The 27303-nt window shown below is 46.7% G+C and overlaps 1 protein-coding gene, 1 long non-coding RNA gene and 1 pseudogene across 3 annotated transcripts in view; 2 read left to right on the top strand and 1 right to left on the bottom strand.

The window, feature by feature from the left end:
• The window catches only part of GGTA1 (glycoprotein alpha-galactosyltransferase 1 (inactive)), a 52138-nt gene that overhangs the window by 10519 nt on the left and 14316 nt on the right, over positions 1–27303 (bottom strand). For both annotated transcript variants that reach the window (XM_036329895.1, XM_036329893.1), the window contains exons 2-6: positions 14029–14144; positions 6500–6588; positions 3731–3766; positions 1215–1280; positions 644–730 (exon numbers count right to left, since the gene is read on the bottom strand). In XM_036329895.1, coding sequence (XP_036185788.1) covers positions 644–730; positions 1215–1280; positions 3731–3766; positions 6500–6579 — 269 coding nt within the window. In that variant the 5' untranslated portion in view covers positions 6580–6588; positions 14029–14144. The remainder of the gene's footprint in view (positions 1–643; positions 731–1214; positions 1281–3730; positions 3767–6499; positions 6589–14028; positions 14145–27303) is intronic.
• Positions 728–12258, top strand: LOC118667127. Its single transcript, XR_004971165.1, has 3 exons — positions 728–2165; positions 9737–9979; positions 12156–12258. It is a non-coding gene; the product is annotated as an uncharacterized LOC118667127 (long non-coding RNA).
• LOC118667679 lies at positions 13850–16279 on the top strand (annotated as a pseudogene).

Raw genomic sequence — 27303 nt, forward strand, 5'->3', positions numbered from 1 at the left:
CCCTCATCAGAGGGTGGCATTATTCAGGCTTACAGATCCCACTGCCACCTGTATTCTGATGGCTTCTCATCCTCCATCTCTACCATGTATCTTCTACTGAGCTTGGGCACTGCTAATAGATGGGACACACTGCTTGTGTGTGCCCCCTCCCCCAAATTTATAAATTAAAACGTAATCCCCATTGTTATACCCTCTGATTTTCTATTTAATTTCAAGTTTTTTTAAAAAGCTGGTATTGACCCATTAAGCTAGTATCTGAATGCAGTAATGGAGAGTAACTGGATCTGAGTAATGGATCTGAGATTTTGCATCACCGTTGCCATTTTACAGATGAGTTAACTGAATCTCAGAGAGAATTTTCTTGCTCTGACTCTCCATCCTGTGGCTTTCCACAACATGCTGTGGCCTCTGAGACCACAGCTGAGTATTTTGTGATTCACCTGCTACCACTGGCCAGTCACCATGTTATTGTTCCAGCAATTGAGTCAAAACATCCAGACTCTGTTTCTCATCTAATCTGTCGTTAAAGGTCTAAGATTCTGTCTCCCCACTGAGAGATGTTCTCAGTGGCACTGTTGCCCACACAGCCCCCTGCCACCTCCCGCTGACCCATGGATTTGCTGCACACAAGGGACACTCTTACTCTGGATTAAACCAGTCGGACAGCTGAAGCTCCTCGTTGTCTTCCTTTTCTCTCTCTATGTCTTCTTCCTCTTGGGAATTGTGGGTCCTATGTACAAAGGGAAAGCAGGGTGAATAAGGCAGGGAGGGCATCTATGGTGTCAGGAAGTCAGTGACTGTCTGGAGAAGGTTCATAACACTAAATGGTTATGCATAAGGACATACTTTGTGTAAAAAGGCGCACTACCCGTCTTTGTGATGATGATCCAAGACAGCATAGTTAGCAGTTTAATGACACAACAGTCCTCAGATTATTTCAGTGGCGGGGGAATTTTATCAAATAGTCCACATAAGGACATTTTATCTTATGATAATCTTTCCTACAACCTGAACTCAGCCCAAGCCCCACTCACCCCCAACTTAAAAAACAAAAACCTTTACTGTTCTGTTCCCAACCATGAAATAGATTCCTTATATGATTTCAATAAGCCAGAAACATGAGTGACTGAGACGGCCATGGCCATGACACTGTTTATCTGGACTCTAAACATGTCCAGTCGATGGAAACACATACCAGTGTCTCATAGCCTTACCCATTTTCAAACCAGTTCGGAAACCACCAGCCCTTCTGACTGCCGTTGTCACCAAGTTCTGGGTTTCTAAGAAATGAAAAAGATGAAAAACATTTTTAGAAAGTGAGGCAGTCCCAGACTGGGGTTTTTCCAAATTCTTTTTATGACAGAAAATGATTAAACAAAATTTTTAAAACTGCTGGCTGGTAAAACAAACAGAAGTGAAGCTGCTCCAGGTGAATGGGAGAGGCCAGGCCTGACAGTGCCCAGACCTCTCCTCCTGGGACAGCTCCAGCACTCGCTCATCATCCAGGGAGCCCCGGCAGGGCAGGAGGAGAGAAAGAGAATGATGGGGGGGATGGGGACGACAGTAATACATAAACTCAAGTCTTGGATCTGCCACTTACTATTGTATGGCTATGATAGGCCATTTTCCCCTTTCTGAATCTCCATTTTTCTCCTCTGAAAAGTAAGATAATAATACTAATACAGGGTGGAGTAAAAGTAAGTTTATTTGTGAGTCTACTTTTGCCCCACCCTGAATAGTAATAACAATAATAATAATAATAACAATAAACCTACCATGAAGGCAGCTAAATGAAATAGCATACATAAAAGAGCTTTCTAAGTTGAAAATAAATGTAACAGGTTGTGATCTTAATAAAGAAACCAGCGCACCTGTCCAAGAATGATCTCTTTTGCTTTAACTAGGAGAACTCAGGTTGCTACAAAGTCAGCAGTCACAGCCTCAGGAAATCTGCTTATGTGGTGTATCACATTTATTGTTTGGCAGCTATTGTCCCCACCTTGAATCTCCGGAATAAATACCACCTGATTGTGGCGTATGATCTTTTTAATGTGTTGCAGAAATCTGAGGGTCTCTGAACCAGAAACTCAGAAACCTGTAATCAGAAGCCACCTTCCCCACCCACATGCAGAAGTTTCCACACTCATCTTGAGAGTCTCCCCAAGGTAGGGGCCTTCTTGGGGAGGGGAAATGAGAAACCAGGCAATGTAAGGCCTTTCATTTGGACAAATTGAGTGCTGAGACGTGAACAGACATGATAATATTAAGAAACCTGTTTGAAAGCTCATCTACTTTCAGGGAGCATTTAAGATGGTTTATGATTAAGAACTACAGTTACAATAACTGGGGAAATAATACCAGAATAAAACAAACAAGAGGGAACAGAAAGAGAAACATTTACTTAGTCATTCAGGTACGTATTTTCACAATGACCCTGGTCATCCCAGCAACTCTCAAGAATAAAGGTTTTACCTCTATTTTCATTTGTAGCTGAAATATTGGCTGAGTGGGTTTGGGGAAACTGCCAAGATCCCATGGCATTTTGTAAGCATAAAAACCCAGACTTAATGCCACAAGATAAGCTGTATCAGAAATGAAGGCTGAGGGAAGTACAAGCAGTTAAGCAAACCACATTGCTCCGGGCTTCCTGGCAACCAAGCCAAAGATAGAAAAATGAAGGCTTACATAGTTCTTACTGGCAATGATGATGATGATAATAATCCTATCTAATAAAGAAGAATATGCTAATTGACCCTCACTCCATCGCAAAGATGGTGGCACCCACAGCCAATAAGGAGGGAATATGCTGGTTGCCCCGCCCTCAAAAATGGCAGTGCCCACAGCCAATAAGGCGGGACTATGCTAATTGACTGTCCCACCCTCAAAGATGGTGGCGCCCAAAGCCAATAAGGAGGGGATATGCTAATTAACTGCCATGCCCTCAAACAAGATAGTTACCCCCATATGGTCAAAGATGGCTGCCTCTGTGTGGTCAAAAGATGGCTGGCAGGGGAGGGCAGTTGGGGGCAACCAGGCCTGCAGGGGAGGGCAGTTGGGGGTGACCTGGCCAGCAGGGGAGGGCAGTTGGGAGTGATCTGGCCGGCAGGGGAGCAGTTAGGTGTCAATCAGGCTGGCAGAGGAGTGGTTAGGGGGTGATCAGGCTGGCAGGCAGAAGCAGTTAGGGGCAATCAGGCAGGCAGGCGAGCAGTTGGGAGCCAGCAGTCCCGGATTGTGAGAGGGATGTTCGACTGCCAGTTTAAACCAGCAGTTGGACATCCCCCAAGGGGCCCTAGATTGGAAGGGTGCAGGCTGGGCTGAGGGACACCCCCCCTGCATGAATTTCGTGCACCAGGCCTCTAGTAATAATAATACACCCACTAGTTCATCATAGTTCCAAATGTTTTTTCATGATCCTTTGTCCCAAAGAAATTTAGCAGAAGGGACCATTATCCACCCTGACTCTCTTTATTGGGAAGGCAGGAATGTTCCAAAGGACACCACTTAAAGAGACCCTTCATGAGAAAGAAGCAAGGGCAACACACAGCCTTTGCTCTATAAAGGCATGTCTAGGAGGCCAGAGGCACGCTCTCCAGATCTCCGGGGACCTGCCTCTGCCCTCCACCTTTGAGCACAGCGCCATCACCAGCTGCCATGTTAAGAACTGACTGTAGGAGGTGCAGGAGTGGTCGTGGGAGCTGTCCCAGAGACATCTAGAATTCAAAGCACTTACTTTGAGTGATATATCCACAAGAAAGAGCCTTCTGGGCTAAAAGCAAAGGGGAAAGAAAAACATATCATGTTACTTTTAATTCTGAGAGAAGCTATTTTGCAGCCATTATCACTGAAGCCCTGGGCTGAGTTGAGAGCCTGGTTTTAGCTGCTCCTAGGTTTCCACCTTCCTTTGAGTTAAAACCAATGACCTCAGGATACTGGGAAGTTGCACTGCAGTCACTTCCGTATTTACCCAGAACAAGGAGGTCTCTGGAGACTCAAATCTTAGTAAATAAAAAAGACGACAGCTCTTCATTGTGGCTTCAACGAGGGAGAGAGGCTCACAGATGGGTTCCCTCCTGCCATTTCCTCAGGAACACCACAGCCCAGCCAGCCCTCACCCAGGATTCACCTTCCCCCAGAAAACAAAATGACTGCAGAGCCTAATGCCGCGTCCAGCTCAGAGCTTCAGAGACACACTGTTCCTCCCTCATCTAGAAACTTGGACTAAGAGCTGGAGGGAGTGCACAGCACAGTTCCTAGTACACGCAAACAAACACTCAGTAACTGGTAGCTGCTGTCAGCATGATCGCCATCATCATCATCATTCGTTTACTGTAACTTTTAAAGTTTCCTCTGGCTCTAAAATTCTAAGATGTTTTTTCCATCAAGCTTCAAATCAAACGCTGTCCTAGGTGACATTCTTTCAGATGCTCTGCTGACAGCAGTTTTATTTACTAATCGTCTGATGTGTTCAGTTATTTTAAAATCCTTTTTAGCCCATCACCACCCACCTGTCTAAAGTTAGTGCCCCAGCTCACCTCAAATCATCACACAGCCAGTTCATAAGGTGGCAAAGGATCTGCTGCCTTTTAAGCACCTTGAAGGTATTCAAGTAGACTCCTCACATTGAGGAATGATGTGGCCACAGTCTGGGTGCCACATGGCCCTGAAGAGCAGCCAGAACCTGCCCTGACTACTGAGCAAAGTCTGTGCCCAGCACTGCAAAATGACCCTCTTTATGCACATTTGTGCCTTTGGCTCCAATAATTTAATTTGTGAATCCTCAAAATATGGAAGCACAACTCTGGCTGTAATTCAAAGCACTATGGTTATCCAATCAAGCACTCACAGCTAATTCAGGGCAGGACCCCCAAAGGTTACTTGTTCTGTTGGATTCTTCCAACTGCTAGAGCTTCTTGCCATCTGCCAAAATCCCCTGTCCTAGTCTGCCTCTGGAGTAGAGGACGATGGTGATGGTGATGATGAAGAAGATGAACATAGCAGCTTGCATCTCTTGAGTGCTTATGAAGTTCCAGATATTGCTCTACCTGCTTTATACTCAATATCTTATTTAATCCTCCCAACAATCCTATGAAGCAGGTACTGTTACTATCACCATTTTTAAAAATAGGGAAAATGAGGAACAGAGTGGCTGGGTAAATTGCCCAAAGTCACCAAGGAGATAAGTGGTGGCACAAGACCAGCCCCAGGCAGCCCTCACTCCAGACTCAGCCCTGGAGTACCTAAGGAGGCTCAGGGTCCCTTCACCTAACTCTGATTCACCTTTTCTTTGGACTAAGTACCCCCAGTTTCCTCAATTTGAAAGACCTGGCTTGTAGGCCTTCTAACTTGGTCACACTCATCTTGTTTTTCTTAAAATGAGTTGTTCAGAATGACACTCCCAAAGCAGTTAGATTATGCAGCACCCCAGGGTGTAGGGGGAAGGCTCCCAAGTTCTGGAGCAATTCTTCTACTGATGGACCTCAAGGTGCAGTTCCTTTTTTTGGTAGCCACAATGGTCCTGTTGGCACATCTTAGAATTTAAGAATTGGAAGACATTCGCATGTTAATCCAGGCTGTCGTGGTGAATGTGGGACTACTAAAACACTTCACCATGAGTGTATTAATGGTGCCTGGACAGCTCTCTCTGCCTAGAGCTGTATGATGGACTTTTTGGATGAGCTGTACCAGGGCCTTTGAAGTCAAAGGCATCGTGCATTTTTGCAGCTGCCTGTGGAGCCCTCTTTCTATCAGAAGCCTCTCCAGCTGGAATCTCTGAGGCATTGTAGTTTCCAAAAGCACAGAAGCAGTGCTTTTGGGTGAATGCACTCAGGAATGTTTAATTCCCTTTGCTTTCCAGAGTTAAAAAAGAAAAGAAAAGAAGTTTCAGCCAGGCACAAATGAATCACAAGTGTATTTTGCAACAAAAGTCAACAACTTGAGTTGCTCCATTAAACTCTGCAAATATCCAGGATTGCAAAAGCCAGGGTGGATTTCTCATGGAACTTGCGTCTGAAATTTCTTAAAGGTAATTTCTGTATCTGGCCATATGGATAATTTTAATTACATTTGGCCTGCCCAGAACTGCCTAAATACAAAAATCAAGACATTGGGAACACAACAGGAAGGAAGCTAGTGAATTAGCCAGAAGGCACTTGGAGCTCGAATGCTTATAAAGACAGTTCAGGGGAGAGTTGGGTAAGGGGGAGAGATCAACCAAAGGACTTGTATGCATGCATATAAGCCTAACCAATGGACAGACACCAGGGGGGTGAGGGCATGAGTGGCGGGGCGGGGGGGAGGGGGGGCAATGGGGGGATAATGACACATATGTAATACCTTAATCAATAAAGAAAAAAAATTTTTTTTTTTTTTTAAAAGACAGTTCAGGGCTCAGGGACACTGGAAAGGTGGAATCTACCTTTAATTCAACCTGATGACTTGGTTAACACTAGCAGATCAGAGTAACTTTCATCTACATCATTTCAACATGTTTCATAATTACCTGTTGATATATTCCCAAAACACAACAATTACAGTTGAGACAACCAGCATTGACAGAATCACTTTTCCTTTGACATTCATTATTTTCTCCTGGGAAAAGAAAAGAAAAAGAGGGGAAAAATAGACTCAATAAATCCAGAGCAAGATACGGTTTTTAAGAAATGCTTCCACCTATATCCTCTCTAAAAGGAAATGTTTATGAATATTTAACTAGAGCTAAGAAGTGTGCTCTACCTTAAATTGCATAGGTCTGCAATGGCAAATCAGGCCAGGTTGATGAATTGACAGGGCTCTTATGCTAGGAAGGATGCTAAGGCCACTTTGGGGCTCAGAAGGAAAAGTACCTGGATGATCATGAGGTCTGCCATGAATGGGGAGCATGAGGAAGTAACTGGAAGTGGTTTCCATGGCTGCCAGGGGCCAGTACTCAGATCACCCACCTCTTGGCAAGTGGCTGCAAGGAACCATCCATTTCCTGGCTTTGATTTCCTTAATACATTGACTACATGCCCTGTGCTCAGAGGGGAAACCGCTCAGTCCTTGACAATCTAGGCTCACGCACTTCCCACCCCCACCCACCTTTCCCCTCCACACCCACAGCAAGTAAACGATTGGTGCATAGTAAGCGCATGAGTATTCTTGGTTGCTGAGTGAAATTGTGTTTGAGGGGGGAGGGGTGCTGGGTGGGGAAAAGCAGGTTGGGAAGTAAGTACTTTAATTCGAGTGGCTGGGAGAGACCTCACTGGGGAAGTGACTGAAGCTTCTGAAGGAATGAAAACAGGATAGAGAGGGGTGAAAAGTGTGCCATGAGAAGGGATCAGAATATTTCGGACAGCAACTATGATAGGAGAAAACACTGACAGGAGAAAAAGCTTCTTGTGTTTGAAGAAAAGACAAAAGCAAAAACCTAAACGAGAATAAATAGTGAAGTTCTCTCACTTTAGTAGCTGGAACAAGGGCGGGGTGAGCAGAGCAGAGAGTGCCTGGGAAGGTGCGGAAAGGGTGTGGGGACCCACAAAAGCACCTAAAGCTAGGGTATCACCTGATCCAACTTCATTCTGAGGCCCCACTGAGTGCTGGGAGTGCTGGGGTGGGAAATGAATGTGGGGTGCTGGGGCTCGAACCCAGCATGGGGGCAAGGGCAGACCTGGGGAAGTTAGGCGGCAGGTTATTCCAATGGCCTGTGCTAAAAAGGAGAGAAGTCAATTAGACTTTGGAGAGAGAAGTGTGGATGGTGATCAAACACATGGGCTTTGGAATGGGGCAGCGACTGGAGACCGGGCTCAGATACACATGAAACTGGGGAGCCCTAAACACGTGGCAGTCCCTTATCCATGTCTCCAAAAAGCTCTGAAAACCAAAAAACATTTTTTGTAATTCAACTGGCATCATGGCCCTCACTGACATGAGGCTATGCATAATCCTTATCCTACTGAGCGAGATTGTTTAAATGTCTCTTTGCATAGATATTGATGCATTTTATTATTTGGTGCTGCTGTACTGGGGTTCTCACATAATATATGATATATAATCTGCACCACAAAAATCCTGCACTCCAGGTCCTAGGGTTTCAGAAAAAGGATTATGGACCTGTAACGGATCATATTAAATTGGTTTCCTCGTCTCTAAAGTGGGGATAAAAATGGCCATGATTGCAAGAGATAATGTCCATAAAATACTTAGTATTGTGCCCAGAACCATATAAATATACCAAAAAATGCTCGTTCTTATTACTGGTGTCCATAAAACAGGCTGCCGGGAGGACCCAGTGCCCGGTATTTAGCAAGAGCTCAAAACATATTTGATGGAGAAGAATGAGGTTTTTGGAATAAGATCATGTGAAAAAGTGCAGGGAGATGTAGATTAGGGACTCTAAAGGTTTATCCATTTGTTCTATGCTGCAGCCCCACGAAGAGCTCCTTGGGAGTGGGAGACTTCGATTTTCTTTGATTAAGGTGGAGGCCCTGCTACAACACCCTGCCTGTGCTGAGGAGGCCATCACACTGCCGGATGAGCATCCCAGGTTTTATCGGCCCCACCTGCTGAGGATCAAATGCAGTTTGTCTCCCAGTGTGAGAAACGTAAAACAGAAAAGCACACAAACTCTCACGGTAGAGAACACCGAGGCCTACGTGAGAGAGAGGCAAAATCAGACACATCCCCTAATTGCCTCTCCATGCAAAGTGTTGATGATTTTTCCTTTTGCAAACTAGCATCAGAAATAATTCATGAAGGCCCTTTCTTTCTGGACTTCATAGATTGCTTGCATTGGCCATTCATCATGATTGGAAGCTACCCAAATGAGCCAACACTGCATCCTTTAGCGAAGCACTAGATGTAGGTGTAGATGTGATTCTTGGGATCTGGAATGCACATCTCAGAGAAGGAAGGGTTGGCAGGGTGGCCAATGGGTCTTTTAAGACATTTTTCTATTTCTCTCTGGACAAAAATTAGGCATTTGGCAGCTAGTGCGTGGTCTAAAAGTCTTTCTTTTATGTGTCTGTCTCTCAGAATTTTCAAAACTGTGTAATTCTGAAGCTGGGTGGTTGACTATCTTAGTCACCAACTAGGAAACATGGGATTGTGTCTAAATTCCCCATTTAAGGGGTAGAGCACAGAAATAGGATTGCTGAATATTGACACCCTGCCTCACATGGGAGCGTGTAACTGGGTCACCTGGCCCCCAACCCTGAGAGGACTTGGTGAACTCAGCCACACCCAGACCCACCAGAGCCCTCCTACCATCTCTCAGGCACTTGTCAGGTGCTACCTGTTTCTCTCTGAATCCATCCTACCTCCCACTGGGCTGCTCCTGGGCCACTCCCAGAACTCAGCCCCTGCACAGGTTCACAAATGAAACCACACCCCACCCCACTCCACACCCCCCTCACCTCCACCCCCACTCACACCTCCACCTCCTGGAACACATGCAGATTGTGCTAAAAACCTGAGGGCATTTCTAAGGGCAGGGTCACCTTGTAAAGCCTGTTATTTCTCCACCTTTCCAGTTTTACCCTCCTCTTCCTTTTCCACTTCTATTTCCCTAGCGTGGCTCATAAATTAATTCTACCTTACCCCTCCCCTCCAACCTGTCCCACACAGAACAACACACACACACACACACACACACACACACACACACACACACACACAACTTCGGTCTGGGATTCCAAACAGAAATCCTCTCTGAAAGGAATTGGAGTGGACCGTGGACCTTGTTTTCTTCATCTCATGTCAGGGGAAAGGTGAAGGTCTCAGATGAGTAACAGCTCAGAAGCCCTGGAAAAGCCATTATCTCCAGGAGCCGGAATTGCAGGGGACAGCAGTGGCAGAGGAAACCAAACCTTCCCACAACTGAAGAATCTTCCTCTGCCCGTGGCCCCTCCCGCAGCCCTGGACCCCATCCCCTGCTCGCTCCAGCCTCACTCACTCCAGGGCGATGGAGATGGAGCCAAAGACTGAGTGACAATGCTGTGAACAGGTAAGGGGAGGGGAAGGTGCAGGAGAACTGGGCATTAAAGACCTTGGGAAAAACTATCTTCTATCCTCCACACCCTCCACTGCAATGTTTAGATTCAGCATTCCAGGTAGAAATGAGGCTAGCACTGACCCATTTAAGGTCCCTGGTTCACCCCAGGTTTCAGCACCAAATGTTAGGTTCGGTGGCTCAGGAGGCGGCGAAGGAAATAAAGAGAGTTGATCAGAAAAGGAAGGAAGGAAGGAAGGTTTATTCTGCGTCCCTGGGAGACCCATGTACCCTCAAGGACAGGGCATGTGGATTCACGCCAACAGGGAGGGGGGCGCTTTCTTTATACTGCGGTTGGGTGAGGGGCAGGGACATGAGCTGAGGTATTCAGCTGATCAGCTGAAGAAGTTTCCACTGCAGGGGGTCAGCAGGGGTATTCAGGAAGGAGTCAGTATCTGTGTGGGGGTCGTGTTGATTCAGGGAGAAGCCAGTATCTGTGTCTGGCACGGTGATCTGTTAGAAATGCCAGGGGGAGTCCATTATCTGCATGTATCCGATCCTGGGCTCTCTCCGACCTAATATCTAGGCCTTGGGCAAGTTTTCCAACTCTCTGAGCCCCTACTCACACAAAAAAATGCAGCATCAAGCACCCTCCTCTGGGGGTCTCAAAAGTTCCAAAGGAGACCGTGTGTAGGAAGCACATTGTGCTGGTGGTTAGTAATTGCTCCACCGATGGCAGCCAAAGTGATGACACTTTTTAATGTGTGGCTCTGAAGGCAGAGAGGTGGCTTCACCTGAGAGGCAAGTGGGCCCTCAGGGAAGCACCACACAGAAGCTCAAGGCAAGCCCACCCCCATCCCCACTCTGACTTGAGACAGTCAGCTCCCCTCACCGCTGCCCAGGACTCAGGGCCCAGCTGCTCCTCGTATTTGCCCCACTGCCTGGAAATCAACCATGGCTGGAAGTCTCATTGTAAGAGGTTAGTTCACTTAGCCACGTGGAGCACATTTCGCTGCAATGGCCCCATACATTCCTTCAAGTACCGATCAAATGATAAGATTACTGGTCAACAAGATTTAAGCCAAGAGGCCTACTTACCCAGAAGCCAATAAAGCCTGGCGACAGGCCCCTTGCAAGAGTGGGTTGGGGGGTGGGAAGGCCTTAATGCTTCCCAGAAGTGAGGAATGTCCCCTGCTTGGGGGAGTCACTCCAGCCTTGGTGCTTGGCCTGGGGCTGCACACCCGCCTGGATCCCTGTGACAACAGAACCTAGGTGGACCTTGTAACACACAGGAGCCCTTCCTTTTATCGAAAGGAGAAAGAGCTGAACTAGATGCTGCTCTGCTCCCTGCTCAGGGGTCTTGATGATCATGACCTCATGCCCATAACCTCCAGATGACCCCATCCAGGATCAAGAGTTGAGTTGTCTGGTGCTCTGGCCTGGAGCCACCTGAGCAAGAAACTGCCAAAAGACTTCCAGATGAGGCACCACCAATTATAAGTTGTGAAGCTGAAGGAAACTTTTCTAAACGCTCAGTAATAAAAAGCAACCGTTGATTAACCACTGCTAGAGGCAAAACTGGTTTGTCTTTCTTTTGTCTCTATTAAAAATGATACTACAAAATCACTGTCAGACAACAAGGCAACCCAAGAGTGTGCAGCCAAAAATATGACTGGTGCATTAGACACCTACATAATGCTAATCATTTTTACATTGTTTTCATATCATTTTATTATGATGTTGTTGTCTGGATTTTGTCCTATTTGGAGTATCTGTCAGTTTTTGTAATTTTTGTGATATGTCTGCTCATATTCTAAATAAAATTGACCCTTGAACAATGAAGGGATTAGGGGTGCTGAATCCCTGCAGCTGAAAATCTTCATATAACTTTTGTCTCCCCCAAAACTTAACTACTCATAGCCTACTATTGATGGAAGCCTTATCAATTACATAAACAGTTGATTAACACATATTTGTATGTTATATGTATTATATACTGTATTATTACAATAAGCTAAAGAAAAGAAAATGTTAAAGAAAATTTTAAGAAAAATATGTTTACAGTATTTATTGGGGAAAAAATCCAAGTATAAGTGGACCTACGCAATTCAAACCCTAGTTGTTCAAGGGTCAACTATATCCATTTCCATGACTAATATTGTATTTGCAATTTTACATTCTTTCTCTAAAGAAGATCCTGAAAATTGAATAAGCTTCAGGCCCTAACAACACTTGATGCTCTCAGCTGAATCAGGCCAGGCCCTGGGCTAACCACTTTGTCAGCAGTTTCTCAAGGTAAGCCTCACAGCAACCCTGTGAAGTCACTCTAGAATTATCCCCATTTTAAATATACGAAAATAGAGGCTCAGAGAGGTTAAGTAACTTGCCCAATGTCACACAGCATGAAGTGGTAGAGCCGGGACTCAGGTCCAGGTCCAGGTCCAGGACATTGGCCTCTGGTGCCCACCATTTTCACCACTCTGTTCTCAGAAAACATGAGGACCGAAGCTGGTTTGGCTCAGTGGATAGAGCGTCGGCCTGTGGACTGAAGGGTCCCAGGTTCGATTCCGGTCAGGGGCATGTACCTTGGTTGCGGGCACATCCCCAGTAGGAGATGTGCAGGAGGCAGCTGATCGATGTTTCTCTCTCATCGATGTTTCTAACTCTCTATCTCTCTCCCTTCCTCTCTGTAAAAAATCAATAAAATATATTTTAAAAAAAGAAAAAGAAAACATGAGGGCTTACAATGGATTAATCACTCAGGTCTCCTTGGGACATTCTCTCTTTTTGCCTCATATGATAATCACAGAGTGACTGGCCCAAAGCTAGCCAATCTGGGGCTAGCCTCATTGAGGGGCTGGCTTCCCCTTTGACCAGCTGGTGAGCACTGGCTCCTCTGCCATTCCCAGGCATCTCCTGTGTGCCTGGTGCAGATCTTCCTCACTCACTCACTCCATCTGTTCATCCCTCATCATGGTCAGTGCCGTGGCTTTTCCACTGAGGAAACTGAGCTTTAGCGGAGGCTGAGATGGCAAGCTCACCCAGAAGGAGATGCCAATTTAAAAAGCAGACCCTATGACTCTCAGGCCCAGCTCCTGACAGGGGGCTACTGCTGGAGCTGAAGCGGGAGGATACTGCTTTACCCGAAAACTTCTCTAAATTGGTGGGTGTAGGGGCCCTGGCCGGGTAGCCCAACTGGCTAGAGTGTTGTCCCAATACACCAAGGTTTTGGGTTCGATCCTCATCAGGGCACATAGAGGAATCAAACAATGATTGCATAAATAACTGGAACAACAAATCAGTCTCTCTCTCCTTTCTCTCTAAAATAAGTAATTAAATAAATGTTTACATAAATAAATAAATTGGTGGGCTTTATAGGGAAATGCTCCCCATTGGAAGAAACAAGGTATAATTCCTGGAAAAACAGTGCATAGAAGGCTGTTTGCAGTTAAGTTTTTCATTATGAGGGTCAGGGTAAACACAGACGGAGGAAACAGACAAGTCTCAGACTAAATACATGGCTAAGTGTCACTCCAGCCATCACAAACAGTACAACCTGTTCTCTGAGATACATCTTGTTGTACCTTTTCTTGAGTCCCTTCTGGAAATCTGAAGCCTGGATCCAGCCAGCTTTGCCTTGCTGCATGATCCCAACATTGTGCAAGGATTTTTCCAAGAGAAATAAGGTAAAGTAAACAAAGAGTCTACTGCACAGAGAGGGCTCCGCATCTACCTATGTGACCCCTGCACTGTCACCCTGAGTCCTGCAGAGAAAACCCCAGGCTGCAGCCACAGCCCCGAGAGGTCCTGCCAGGGGAAGCCAAATCCAGGAAAACTTAGTGATGTCCCTGAGCCAACATCCGCCAGCTCCCACTTCTAGAACCCATGCCGGGGACAGAAGGACTCTGGCTTCTTCCAGAACTACTGAGTGGGGTGTGGGGGACCAGCAAGAGGTTAGGGGAAAGCGAGGGTCCTCCCCCAGGTAGATCCTCACTGCTGCCTGCTCACAGTTCCCCCAGTGACCCCAACAAGGCAGAAGTAAATCATTCCAACATTTCACATACCTCATCGTCTGCTTCTCTCCTCCCAGAGTAAAAGGCAAAATAACAAAGTCCTGTTGAGCTCCGTTCTACAGAAGGAGGCAGGGCTGGGAGGAAGGGAAGGTGCTGTGGTCCAACTCCTGTCAAAAGAATAAACAGCTGTTTCAGGAAGAGTGGGGCAGACAAATCCCAGAGCAGCCAGAGGCTTTGTTCCCTGCTGGCCCTGGGAAATAGCTGTTTATCAGACTGTTGACTAAGAGGTACATGCCAAGGCAGAGCATATCTCTCTCTGGGCCCATGAACAGCCCAGCCTCCTTCATCAAGTGAAACTACAGGTCCAAACTAGGCCTGCTGTCGGAGGAGGGAAGGCTACCACCCCAGAGAGGGACACACAGGCCGCCCACGTCACCACTCCTTGGCAAAAATGGGAACTGTCCTGAACCCAAACAACCCCAAGTGACTACTATTAGGAACAGCCAATGGAGATATAAAATGAAACTAAAATAAAATAAACTTTTAAATGTAGAGGGGTGGGGGAAGTACAATGTCCTCAAGACTTGTACTTGTTGCTGAAATGCTGCCTATATGTTCCTCAGAGTGAAGCCTGGCCTCTGCATCCTTTAGACCAGCAGTCGCCAACCAGCAGCCACTGGGGGTCCGTGAGGTCCGCAAGGTTGGCAAGTGAGGTCTGCAAGGTTGGCGACCGCTGCTTTAGACTTTGGAAGCTGTTTTGTTTGAACACTATTTTTATAGAATGTTATGAGTGAGATCTCCCGCTTTGCAAACTGAACTATAAGAACTTTAAAAGGCCAACTGGCTCTTTGGCTGAATAATGCTTAACCCTTCCCACACCCACCTCCTGCTCCCAAAATAGAATTTTCCAGCTGGACGGGACCTTAGAGCAATGCATTTTCAAACACCGCAGGAAAACTCTCAAAAACACATGAAGTCATTCTCAGAACTCCGCTGTGTGAAACAAAGGTCAACGGAGTGCTGTGGCCAAAGCAGGGAAGTGAAGCTCAAAGCCCCCTTATGCCTCCCCTCCCAAGGAGCCCCAGACACCTCTCAGGAGTACAGTCTGGAAACCCCAGACTAAGAAGAGGGGACCAAAACCCGACAGGAAGGAGCTAAGGACTGCCCACCCCCACCCCTAAGGGCTGCCTAACCCAGCATCTTCCCCACTCTTCTCCAAAGCACATTTCACAGCTCCTCCCCTGGGGCAGGAGCTGGTTGACCAGGAGCTTTAGGGTCTGGAAATTCTAACAACTTGCTTAAATCCTTCCTGCTGGTATCTATCAAAGCCGAATAAATGCATACCTATGACCCAGTCATTCTACTCTAGGCCTACATCCCAAATAAAACTCACATAAGCTCACCAAGAGACATGGACTGGAACATTAATAGGGCACCCAAAACTGAAAGCAACCCCAAGCCCTCTGTGGACCAGATCCAGCTTCCTGCCCCACCCCCACAGGCCCTATCTCATTCTCCCTGAAGCTTTGGTCCTCCGCTCCCTCCTTTTCCCCAAGGTGAGGGAGGTTGCTCAATTCAGTGGCTAGTCTTGTGAGGGCCATTCCTGGGGGCATCTCTGCCTTGGCAGCCCTTAGGCCTGCTGCTTCTAGAAGAATGTGCTTGACAAATGTATTGTGGTTCCCTTCCAGTCAAGCAAAATTTGCTTTAGCACCAGTTCCTCATCCTGTGCTCCTGGGGTCACTCAGCACACACCCTATTTTAAGGGTACAGCCTTGTCAAAGGAGAGTTCAAAGAACTAAGCCTGTACGACTTAAGGGAGAAATACTAGTATTTGATGCTCTTATTCTCTCCTTTGGATTTCACCTGGTGTGCCCTACAGAAATTATTGCTTTTCATGACAAAGCCACTGAGTTTCATGATGAGAACTGTGAAGTTGTTTCAGGGTCAGCGGATTCCCCACTATAGCCGTCTAGCCTGGACCACCACACTGAGGGAGAATGGCTGTTGGGGCCACATGAATATCGCGCTACTGTCAGATTTGACTAAACAGATTTCCTGAGACTAAGATGTGCTGTTAGAAGGTCCTGGTCTTACACTAAGAAGTCTCTTCCTAACTGACCCCAATGGAGTCATCAAGCATTTGAATGTCAATGATCTCCCAGTGGGCCTCTGCCTGGTGAAAGCATTCCAGTTTGTGGGAGTCCATGGAGAAGTCTGCTTAGCAAACTGGACCCCAGATTCTCCTATGATCAAGCCACGCCTGACTGCTTCCAAAGAATACTTTGAGAAGGTAAATCAGTAGGTCATCTGTGTGCACCTGCAGCTTCTCAAAAGGAGTTGGAACTTACTTTTAGCATTGCAAAGAAGATTACAGAAAAAAAATAAAGCAGATCCTTTGTGATCGAATTGGGATTCGACACACAGCACTGAGAATGAACCAGCGACAGCTACTAACATCAACAGGATGCATCTCACACGCACAGCATTGAGTGAAAGAAGCCCCGGATGGTTCTGTTTCTTTAAAGTTCAAAAACAGGCAAACCCTATCTATGGTATTAGAAGTCAGAGTGGGGGTGGTAGACTGGGAGGGGACTGGTCATGTTATTTCTTGAGCTGGGTAGTAGTTACATGGGTATGTCCACTTACTCATCACACATGGGACTTTTCCATGTGTATGTTAAAAACAAAAATGGCCAGGGACCTTCCTGCTGAAAGCTGCCTTCTCTTGGGCATTCTGTCTTCCCCTGACACTGGCTCAAGGGCCACAGAATAATGGACAGCCCTGCCTTTTCCTTCACTTGTGTTCCCTGTCCCAATACCAAGTGCCACCAAGCACCTCACTAGGGGTTCAGGGAAGATCTGTTGCGTTAATCCATCCATGAATCTGGACTTAAGGTCAATGCAATAGGAAAGATAACAGAGTTTGGAGGCTAAGGAGCTGGGCTAAGATAAACTGGTCCTTTTGACGAGCAAGCACTGATCATGGGTCAGATGGGTCTCCCATTTTTTCAGTAAAGCAGCCTTTCCTTTTCTGAGTGATCCTCGGGATCACCCACCAGCGGTCAGGGAACAGGGAGGCTCTGGCAGTCTCGGTGACTTGCTCACCGTCACCAGCTATGGGTCTGGCGTTGCTCTTTCCCTCAGCTGTGTCCAGGGGACCTTCTAGAGCAGCGGTTCTCAACCTGTGGGTCGAGACCCCTTTGGCGGTCCAACGACCCTTTCACAGGGGTCGCCTAAGACCATCCTGCATATCAGATATTTACATTACGATTCATAACAGTAGCAACATTACAGTTATGAAGTAGCAACGAAAATAATTCTGTGGTTGGGTCACAACATGAGGAACTGTATTTAAAGGGCCAGAAGGTTGAGAACCACTGTTCTAGAGGCAGTGGACTCCAGGCTGTTTAACCACAGCTGGACAGAGCCTGCAAACTGGAAGGCGGAAAATTGAACTAGAGTATCCAACCTGATCTTCCACCTTCCCTGACATACTCTCATGCTCAGACTCCCGAAAAAGGAGAACACACTTTTGGCTATTCCTTAAGTGACAGGCAGAGAACCACAGCAAATGAGCCTTGGCTGTATGGCTCTACTGATCAAAGGAGGCCAGAGGCTATCCAGGCAAGAGCTTAGCAAGGTGCCTGGCAGGGCTGACTAATCTCATCATTCTAACCTTATCATTCGATGGGTCACTAAGGCCCCCTCCAGTCTAAACAGCCATGGATCTGGATCTGTCAGACAGCAGCCAGCATTCAGTATCTGCCCATCTGCCAGACCCCAAGTTAAACGATTGCAGGGCCTGGGAGTTGCGGCCAAGGAGGCTACATCCTGGGAGTGGGGAACCCTGGCTTGCATCCCACACAACCTCTTGTTGGGGAAAATGAAGGTCAAGATCCCCACCTGGCTTACCTGTGAGGATACGAGGATTAACTGTTCTTGTCAAAGAACACTACAGACCAAAAGGTTGTAGGCTGTCACTATTTGTTTAATCCTAAACATGTTTAGGGCAGCCACAAAGGACACAATGGCTGGTGCTTGCATGTGACAGAGCAGTTTGGTTGGTTTCCTCCTCTGTGTCGGGGATAACCATCATCCCCACCTCTCCAGGTGGATGAGGGGTGGTAGATGTGGTGGTTACAAGCAGACACCCTGAGGCCAGGCTGGCTGGATTTGCATCCCCAGCTCTGCCTCTTAGGCTATGCAATCCTGGGTAACTTAACTTTTCTGTGCCTCTGTTTCTACATCTGTAGCCAGGTGCCAGGTTGCAGTGGATCAGGGAATGAACCTCAGGTGAGGCAGTGATGTCAGTAAGTGTAAGGACCCCTTTCTTACCAGAGGGTGACAGCTAGAGAGGTCCTAGAGGAAAAGGCAGATGACTCCGGAGTACACTACGGGCAGTGGGATTGCCTTGATGAGACAGAGTCAAGGAGAGAAGGGCTTTGGAGATTCAGAGGAGGGAAAGGACAGGGAGGAAGAGCAACCTTTGGGGGAGGATGGAAGGGTCCCCCTAAGATGGGCAGAAGGTGCTTCCCCTTGTGCAAAATGGAAAGATACAGAATGGGAGGGTTGGTGATAAGTTTGGGGGACAAAGTAGGCAGTTGACAAGTTCTAATTCAGAGCTGTTGAAGTGTGAAGACAAAGTGGGTGGGGTGTGCAGGTGGCAGAGAAGCTGGGGGGTGTGCAGAATCGTCACCGGGAGCCTTGAATCCCCACTGTGCATCTTATCCTGATGATGCTAGGAATCCTTCAGTGACATAATTTGCTTTATTTAGAAGAATTAGGTGGCTGCAGGCTGAGTGTGGGTGGGAGAAGGAAAATCTCCAGCCAAGGAAACCAGCCAAGGGACTGCTGGCTGATGTCCAAGTGAAGGAGTGGAGACCTGAACCAAGGGACTAAGATGGGAAACAGCAGCATTGAGAGAAACGAAGGAAGGGACATCTTGAGACCTTGGGTTACATGAAATCAATTATCTTTCAAACTTGGCATCAATGTCACCTTCTTGGTGAGAACTTCCTGGAATTAGAATGACTTTCCTTTTGTAGTTTATTTATTTACATTTTAAATTTCTTTCTTCCTCTACCAGAATGTCAATGCCATGGGCGAATACTTTTGTATGTTTTGTACCACATGAAAGTACCTATTATAGCACCTGGCACTCATACATCTCTGTAGGCTAAATGCATGCCTAGTACAGTGCTTGGCACCTAAGCGTTCAGTACATGTGAACTACTTCTAAAATTGATGGCAATCATAATATCAACAATAACAGTGGGCAGTGGGATCAAGGGAGTGAAACACTCATGAGTCCAGGCCAGCGCTACTCAAAGTGTGGCTCATGAACACATCACCTGGGAGCCTGAGAAATACAGAGATCAAGCCCACCCAGCCCCAACCAATCAGACCGTGCAGGGTAGGCCCAGGAATCTGTGTCTGCCGAGGTCTCCAAGGGATCCCAAAGCTCACTCAAGTTTGCCCAACTGCCTGGGCTGATTTCCAGGTTTCTGATTGAAGAGGGAGAGTGGATGGTGTTGTTGACTGGAAAATGGAGTGGAAGGAATTGGAAGTGGAGGAAAGCTGATGAGTTCCTTTCTACATGTGTTGAGTTTGAAGAACTTGCTGGGACCAGTCAGCTCAGCAAAGACATCCTAGAGAGACAACCAGGGTGGAGCCCAATTTGGAAGTTGCCAGCAGAAGGCAAGAGTGGGCAGATCTGATGTGTGCTGATTGAAGGCAAAACGGGGCATCCTTAATGGGCACCTCCCTGAAACCTGAGTGAGTGGCATGGCCCAGAAGCAGGAGAACAACAGAACAAAAGGGTGAAGGCTAGAAAGGCTGCCAGGACACAGCGTGAGGGCTGCAGGGCAGAGTTGGGTAAGCTGCGCTTCGGTCCAGTCTAGGTTCTGCGCTTGCCTTCCTGCCCCCGCAGCACTCTTATCGGACCCATTTGCCTATGGAAGAGAGAAGGAGGCCTAGACATGTGCTGGCAAGGGTGCAGTGATCTGAGAACCCCAAGGTCTGCCAGGCAAAGAGGTGTGGCACACACAGAGGTTCTGTTCTCAGCTCTGCCACCAGTTCCAGGTGGCTCTCTGGTGCGCCTGGTTGATTCCCACCCTGCCCCCTCTGTTGGATGGAAAGGTTGGGCTAGTGTGTCTTACTCTGTATTGTATCCCAATTCTGGGGTTCATATCACCTTTCACACCCAGTCACAGACTCCAGGCGGAGACCCCCTGCACCGGAGCTGTTGGTGCTTCCTGAGCCGTAGGCACGTGATGAGGCTGTGGAGAAGTGAGGAGAGGAGAGCGTGGTCTTGGGTGGAGACCAGAAGGACTGCCTAATCCAAGGCTTACCCAGCTACCATCAGAACTGCTGAGAGTCAAATTCCAAAGAAGCCTTCTCCTCCCCAGCTAAAACGGCCCACATGAGAGGCCTGGAGCCAGCCAGGGGCATTTCACATGGAGGAAGTGAAAGTTTTCAGGCCGTTTCCTGTCCTCCCTCTGAGGCAGATTCAGGCTCTCAAGGGGCCAGCTCCCAGTCCCTGCGCCCCTCTGGCCGGCCAATGGCACAGTCTTCTGGGTTCAAATCCTATCGCCCCTACTTTCTTGCTGTGTGACCCTGGATAAATCATTTCATTCTCTCTCAGCCTCTGTTTACTTATCTATGAACCAGGGATAATAATTCCTACTCCTTGAGTTGTTGAAAGGATGACCAATAACATCTGTAAAGTGTCTAGCACCTACTAGGTACTTAGAAAGAAGCAACTTGTATTATTATCACTGGTGCCTAAGAGATGGGACTGTCTCCACCTCCTCATGGGGCAGCAGGCAGGCTCCCATAGAAGTCAGGGATAGGCCTGGGTGTTGGCAAAATGCATGACCTTGGGCAATCACTTAAATCTTCTGGGCTCTGTAAAATGAGAATAACAATGCCTCTCTCTTAGACCACGGTAAATGAGATGGTCACATAAAGTGCTTGGCATGGGGCCGGTATTGGAGCAAGTGGCCCATAAATTGTAGCTATTCAATTCCCATTAATGATTATTCCAGAACTCTCCACCTCACAGACTCTGGCACCACTCTTCTGTGTCCACAAAGAGTCCACTATGTTCCCGTCTCCTTTACACAAGGTGTTTTCAAATCCTCCCGCCAGCTGGAGCCCCTACAACAACCTGTGAGGCAGGGTGGGTGCTTCCCTCACCACATGCACAGGAGTCTGGTGACTTGCCCAAGGTGACTTAGCTGGGGACTGTAGCCACAAATTTCTCCAATCTCCTCCTGCCCCACAGAAAGTCTGCACGTCACTGATTCAGAGTTGAAGGGAGTAATGTGTGAATTGTTTATTCATTCATTCAACAAATATTTATTTAATATAAGCACCTATCATGTGCCAGGCACCGTTCAGACTGCTAGGTCCACAAGGATCAGCCAATATGTCCTCTAGTGGGAAGCTGAGCCCAGAACACAACTTTCCTGCCACCAAACGCATGCAAACTGAGGTGAATGTCCTCTGACCCCCAAACATTCAGGCCTTCCCTACTCTAAGCTCCATGGACTTCTGGAGGACTCAGAGGGCAGTCGCACATGCCACCTTGCCCACGTGGCTGGAGGTCACTCTCCTCTCAAGCATGTCCTCAGTCTTCTGAACAGCTTCATGTTACAGATGAGAAAACTGAGGCACTAAGGAAGGGAAATGACCTATCCAGGCCACTCAGCAAGGACAGGAGGAGCCCAGGACTGGTGTCCAGGAGTGACATCTCTCCAGGACAAGTTGCCTCTTAACCACAGCACAGGAAACTGATGAGCGCAGGGACAGTGCGGGGGACCTGCAGTCAACGGTCTTCCCGAGTTCCCTTATCTGGGCCCACCTGAAAACCCCCAGAAGCAACTGCCAGGGTGGCCACACGACTTTCCTTCCCCGCCCACACTGCTCTTGAATAAGTTGGGGGAATGCCACAGAAATGCCACAGGAAAAAGGTGACCATTGTGTGTGGACTGCAGATATCCCTCACTCAAACATAAAATAGCTCAGAAATGGAGTAAAAATACCAAAATATGTGCACCACTTAGGACACATCACATGGGTCTGTTATGAAGAATGTGGTGTGGAAACCCTGATTGGACCCCACTGCCTCTGCCTTCCCCATGGGTCTAGCCCAGCCGTGGGCAAACTACAGCCCGCTGGCCGGATGCGGCCAGTTTGAAATGAATAAAACTAAAAAAAAAAAAGACTGTAACCTTTTATGTAATGATGTTTACTTTGAATTTATATTAGTTCACACAAACACTCCATCCATGCTTTTGTTCCGGCATTGTGGCCCTCGAGTCAAAAAGTTTGCCCACGGCTGGTCTAGCCCCTAGAGCTCTTAGCAGTATCACCAGCTCTCTTTTCCTGGCTTCTGCATTCTTTGCTGAGACACTGGCAGTTGTGGGTGCCTTATTGTTCCTTTGCTTAGCACTTGGGGCTGAGAGGTGGCTTTGGACTTTTTCCTCTCTCCATGTGGCTTCTCGGCAGTCAGTGGAAAGCCTAGAGACTGTTCTGTCTGTGCAACCAGGTCGGTGACTGCAGCAGTTTGCGGAGTTGTTAGCATGCTAGGCACCGAGGGGATACTCTACCTGGGGTACTCCTAATGTACTACCACACATTTCCGGCTTTCCACCTCCACGGGAGGGTATCATTTCCTGGTCCCCTTGTGGTTGGATAGGCCCATGTGACTAATCTAATAGGAGTGAGCCCAAGCATTTCATTGCCGATGAAAGACCTTCTAGGGTTCTCTCTCTCTCTGCCATGGAGTACATTCAAGAAGGTGACTGCTCCATCAGCCTAGCTCCTTAAATGAAGACCAGCCCCCAGCTGATGCAGGATGCTCATATTAATTAAAATCAGAAATGAACTTTCGTGGGTTTGGCCTCTAAGATTTAGGGGTTGTTTGTTACTGCAGCATAACCTACTCAATCCATCTTATACAGAGTAGGATATTCTCTAGATGTTAGTCTACCCACTTCCCTATAAAACCTTTACCCTCCTTATCATGATAACCCTGCAAGAATAAAGGAAAGTGAAGTAGAGGCAAGAACACTTTCCCATTGTCCTGTAGAATTGTTTTCTGCTTAAGTCCCAAAGATGGGTGACCATTCAAATTTGAAAGGAGGAGAAAGTTCAGAGTGGTGTTCTCTCTGGCCTCTCTTTCCTATGAAATCGGAAGCTAGGTGATACATGATGAGAGCAGGTGGGGCTAGCAGCCTGAGAGCCACCCAGGTTAGGAGCAGATGCCATGAGCACTGAGAGACAAGAGACGAGGACACTGACCAGGGACCAGGACACAGGGTGCCAAGCAGCCCTGAGACCCTGCTGAGGTTGTAACAGAGCAGCTACACAATCCCATTCAGCATCCCAGGGACAGTGGCAGAGATGGCAATTCGCTGGATTCATTGGCAGTTAGGGACTGACTGGGGGGGGGGGGGGGTTACAGAAAGTTAAGGAGGGAGATGTGGCTAATGAGGGACACATGATTTAACTGGCTGATGGAAGGGAAGGAGGTGTAGCTTACAGTGGCCCTATCAAGTAGATTCTACCAGTATCCCCATTTTACAGGGGAGAAAACCGAGGCTCAGAGAGGGGATATCTCTTGCCCATGCTCAGATAGCTAAGGTCAGAGCCAGAACTGACCCAAGTTGGGCTGGCACAAAAGCATGGTGCACTCTCAGTCAGAAGCCATTTCACTCTCTCTAGACCTTCATCGGGCTATAGTCCTACACCTTTCATTCTACCTTTAATTGTAAACTCCTGAAGAGCAGAAATCTATAATAATAATAATAATAATAATAATAATAATAATAATAATAGCAAGTGCTACCATTTATAGAATGCTTACTACATGCCAGGCCATGTTCTAAACACTTTACACTCATTATTCAAGTCTCACTAAACTCTGTGAGGTAAGTACTGGAATTATCCCCATTTTACAGTTGAGGAAGCAACTCAGTTTGAGCTGAAATTATAATGAACATAATTCATTAATATTATAACTATATAGTTCAATATGACTCATTTCCTCTATAATCCCATTTTATTTTTCCATTTTGAAACATTCTCAGAAAGGGACTGTCTGCAGGCTTCATCAGATGTGAAAGGAGTCCACAGCGCTATGAAGGTTAGGCAACCCTGTGGAGGCAAGTGCTAGGGTTCCAGGGGCAGGATTCTGTCTCCCATCTATGCCACAGAACCCGGAGTTCCTGGCTGGTACTGGATAAGGGACCCTATTCCCATCTTCATGCAAGGATGGGAATGAATACTAGCTACTTTAACCCATCCACACATCATAAATACATAGATGAATACATGAATACTTTTATTTCAGTAGTGTAAGCCCATGTGTGACATTCATCATAATACACAAGTCACTTCTTTCCCCAACTGAAAAACAATGTTAGCCCCCCAGTGTACTAATTAGAAAAGCATTAGTTGTTGATTGCAAATTGGGATAACAGGAGGGTTTGCAGCAGCCACCTCCGGCTATGATGCTGGCTAGCCCCCACCCCAGACTCTGCATCCTTGAGAGCTGATTGGCTGACCCTGCCCCACTGGACTTGCTTTCTTAGCATCTGCACACTGGCTCAGTCCAGGTAGTGCTTACATAGTATTCCCTACTGTATATGACTGATATGAAATTATACACAGACTATGACCTAAGTTTTATAAAGTAAATTCTAGACATCCAAACAGATACACCAATCACAAACCAGGCAGAGCCCTCTGGATTTCAGACAACCCGGGCTATTGTGGGACTCAGGGACAAGGTTGCCGGGGCCAGTGCTCCCTGCTCAGGCCAGACAGCTGCTCTCCTTGCCAGTTGGCCAGGGCCAAGGGCTGCGCCTCAGGACAACCAGGTACCTGTCCTGGCACTGCCCTGATGGGCTGAATGACCTTCTGTATGTTGTTGACCATCTGAGCCTTGGCTATCTTATCCTCCAAATATGGGGCTGTACCAGATCCAAGTTCAGTCAACAAACAACCACAAAGCACCCACTGTGTGCCTGGCACTGTGAGGAATGCAGAGGAGCTAACATACTAGTCAGGGATGTTGGCCTGGAAGCAATTAGCTATTACACACGGCAGAAAGAAGTGTGAGTGGAGACGGATGTCCCATGTTGTGCTCTGGGGCCACAGAGGAGGGAGTCAGCAGTCTTGCATGGGGCTGTGCAGCCGGCTTCAAAGAGGAAGAGGCTATTTTTGAACTGGGCCTCAAAGCATGAGTAGGAGTTCCGTGGGCGGGGTCGAAGGGCAAGTACCTATAAATGCAGGGAGCTGGAATGGCGAGCACTCCACCGAGGCCAGTGTGGACTGTGGAGCTGGGGGCTCCAGTCCTGGTCACTTCCACATCCCCCGTTTTGGAGACGAAGGAAGAATCCTGAGAACCTGTATTTTTTTTTTTTAACAAGCTCCCAAAGTGATTCCAACATGCAGGCAGTGGCTGCTTTGTGTAGAGATGAAAATAAGTGTACAAAAATGAACTTGACCCCAGGCAAGTCCCTCTTTCTCAAGATATCTACCCATCTTTCAAGTGCTGGATCAGACTGGTGGTTTTCAAACTGTGTGCCAGAGAACCCCAGAATCTCCCTAGATCTCCCAGACTCTCCCTCAGAGAGGAGAAGCGAAGGTCGGAGAGAGCAAATCTCTGAGCCCCTATGCACCCTTCTTAGATCTTCTTTCCTTTTATCTGCTTGCTATCACACACTGTGCTTTTATCTGGTATTTTGTTTGTAGTCAGGTTTCCCTGGCTACAAAGAACTTTTAAAACCACTGACTTGGATGACCCCCAGGAATCTCTAAGGAAAAATTTTTTAATTCCTTAAAGGCAGGAACCTACCTTTGTCGAGTATTTCTCAAACAAGTATGAACAGAGACCATTAGGCTGTTTACCAGAAGCAAGTTATTTTATCATCATCATTTAAAATATTTTGCTGTGATCCAGAAATCAATGAGTGGAGGGGGAAAATGTGGCATAGCAATGCAATGGAATGCTATGCCATCTCTAACAAACAATGTTTTTATTATGAAATAGTTAGTAAAATGGAAAATTAAGTGAGAAAATCAGAAATTTTCAAAATTCTTGGACAGGGTGGTGGTTCCTCGAAAAATTAAACATAGAATTACCATACAATTCAGCAGCCTACTTCTGGGTATGCATATAAAAGAATTCAAAGGAGACTCAAAGAGGTATTTGTATACCAGTGCCCAACCAGCATTATTCACAATAGCCAAAAAAGGTGGAAAACAACTCAAATGCCCATTAATGAATGAATGGATCAACAAAATATGGTACATACATACAATGAAATATTATTCAGCCTGTGTGTGAGATCCAAAGGCAAAAAAAAGCAGGTTCCACTTCAGAGCTGAAGAAACAGAGGCTCAGAGAGGTTAACTGGTGTATTCAAGGCCACACAGTTAGGAAACAGCCAGTTTTAGGGTTTTCTAAAACTCCCCTGGCGTGGGCTGGGGAGATGTCCCCGAAATACCAGCTCAGCCACTAACTCATTTGTTTAGTTAGTTGTTTACCTCCTGCCTCTTTCCTTAAAAAACAATAGGTTTCCCAACTCATCTACAAAATGAGAAGGAAATTCCAACACGCCCTTTAACATGGGAGAATTTTGAAGACATTATGTTCAGTGGAATAAACCATCACAAAAAAAGGACAAAAAATGTATGATTCTACTTAGATGAGTTACCTAGAGCAGTCAAATTCAGAGCAGAAGAGTTTAAATGGTAACTTTTATGTTATGCTATATATTTTTTACCATAATAAACTACAGTCGTGTGGTAATAGTGATGAATTTTTATGCAATGAGGTCATGAGAGTGATCACTTTATCCTTTCTACTTCTCTGCTTTTTCCAAATGTTCTACAATGAGAATATATTACTTTTAAAACCAAACAAAAAAGCTATTTAATTAAATATATCTGCTGGTTCTCTGACACTTTCCAAAACTGCATTGCTGTAATTCATGTAAGTGTAAGCAATACTTTCTATACTTAATTAATAAAAGGATGCCAACATTCAAGGATGCCAACTAAAGTATGCACCAACCTGCTCAGTCAAAAGAAATGACAGGCAGAGTGGTCCTCCTTCCTAAGATTAGTTGTTGTCGTATATATTTAAATGAATTTCAAATAAAAACGGAACCAAAATAAATGCTCTAATAAGCCTCCCAAGAAACTATCTGGCTTGAAAAAGCTCAAACACAAACTGAAGAGAGAAAGAAAACTATAGGAAAGTGGAGATGGCCAATGTTCTTTTAGGATATTAACTCACTGCAGCGGGGAGCG

Source organism: Myotis myotis, unplaced genomic scaffold (genome assembly GCF_014108235.1).
Source record: "Myotis myotis isolate mMyoMyo1 unplaced genomic scaffold, mMyoMyo1.p scaffold_m19_p_12, whole genome shotgun sequence".
In the NCBI taxonomy this organism is placed as follows: domain Eukaryota; kingdom Metazoa; phylum Chordata; class Mammalia; order Chiroptera; family Vespertilionidae; genus Myotis; species Myotis myotis.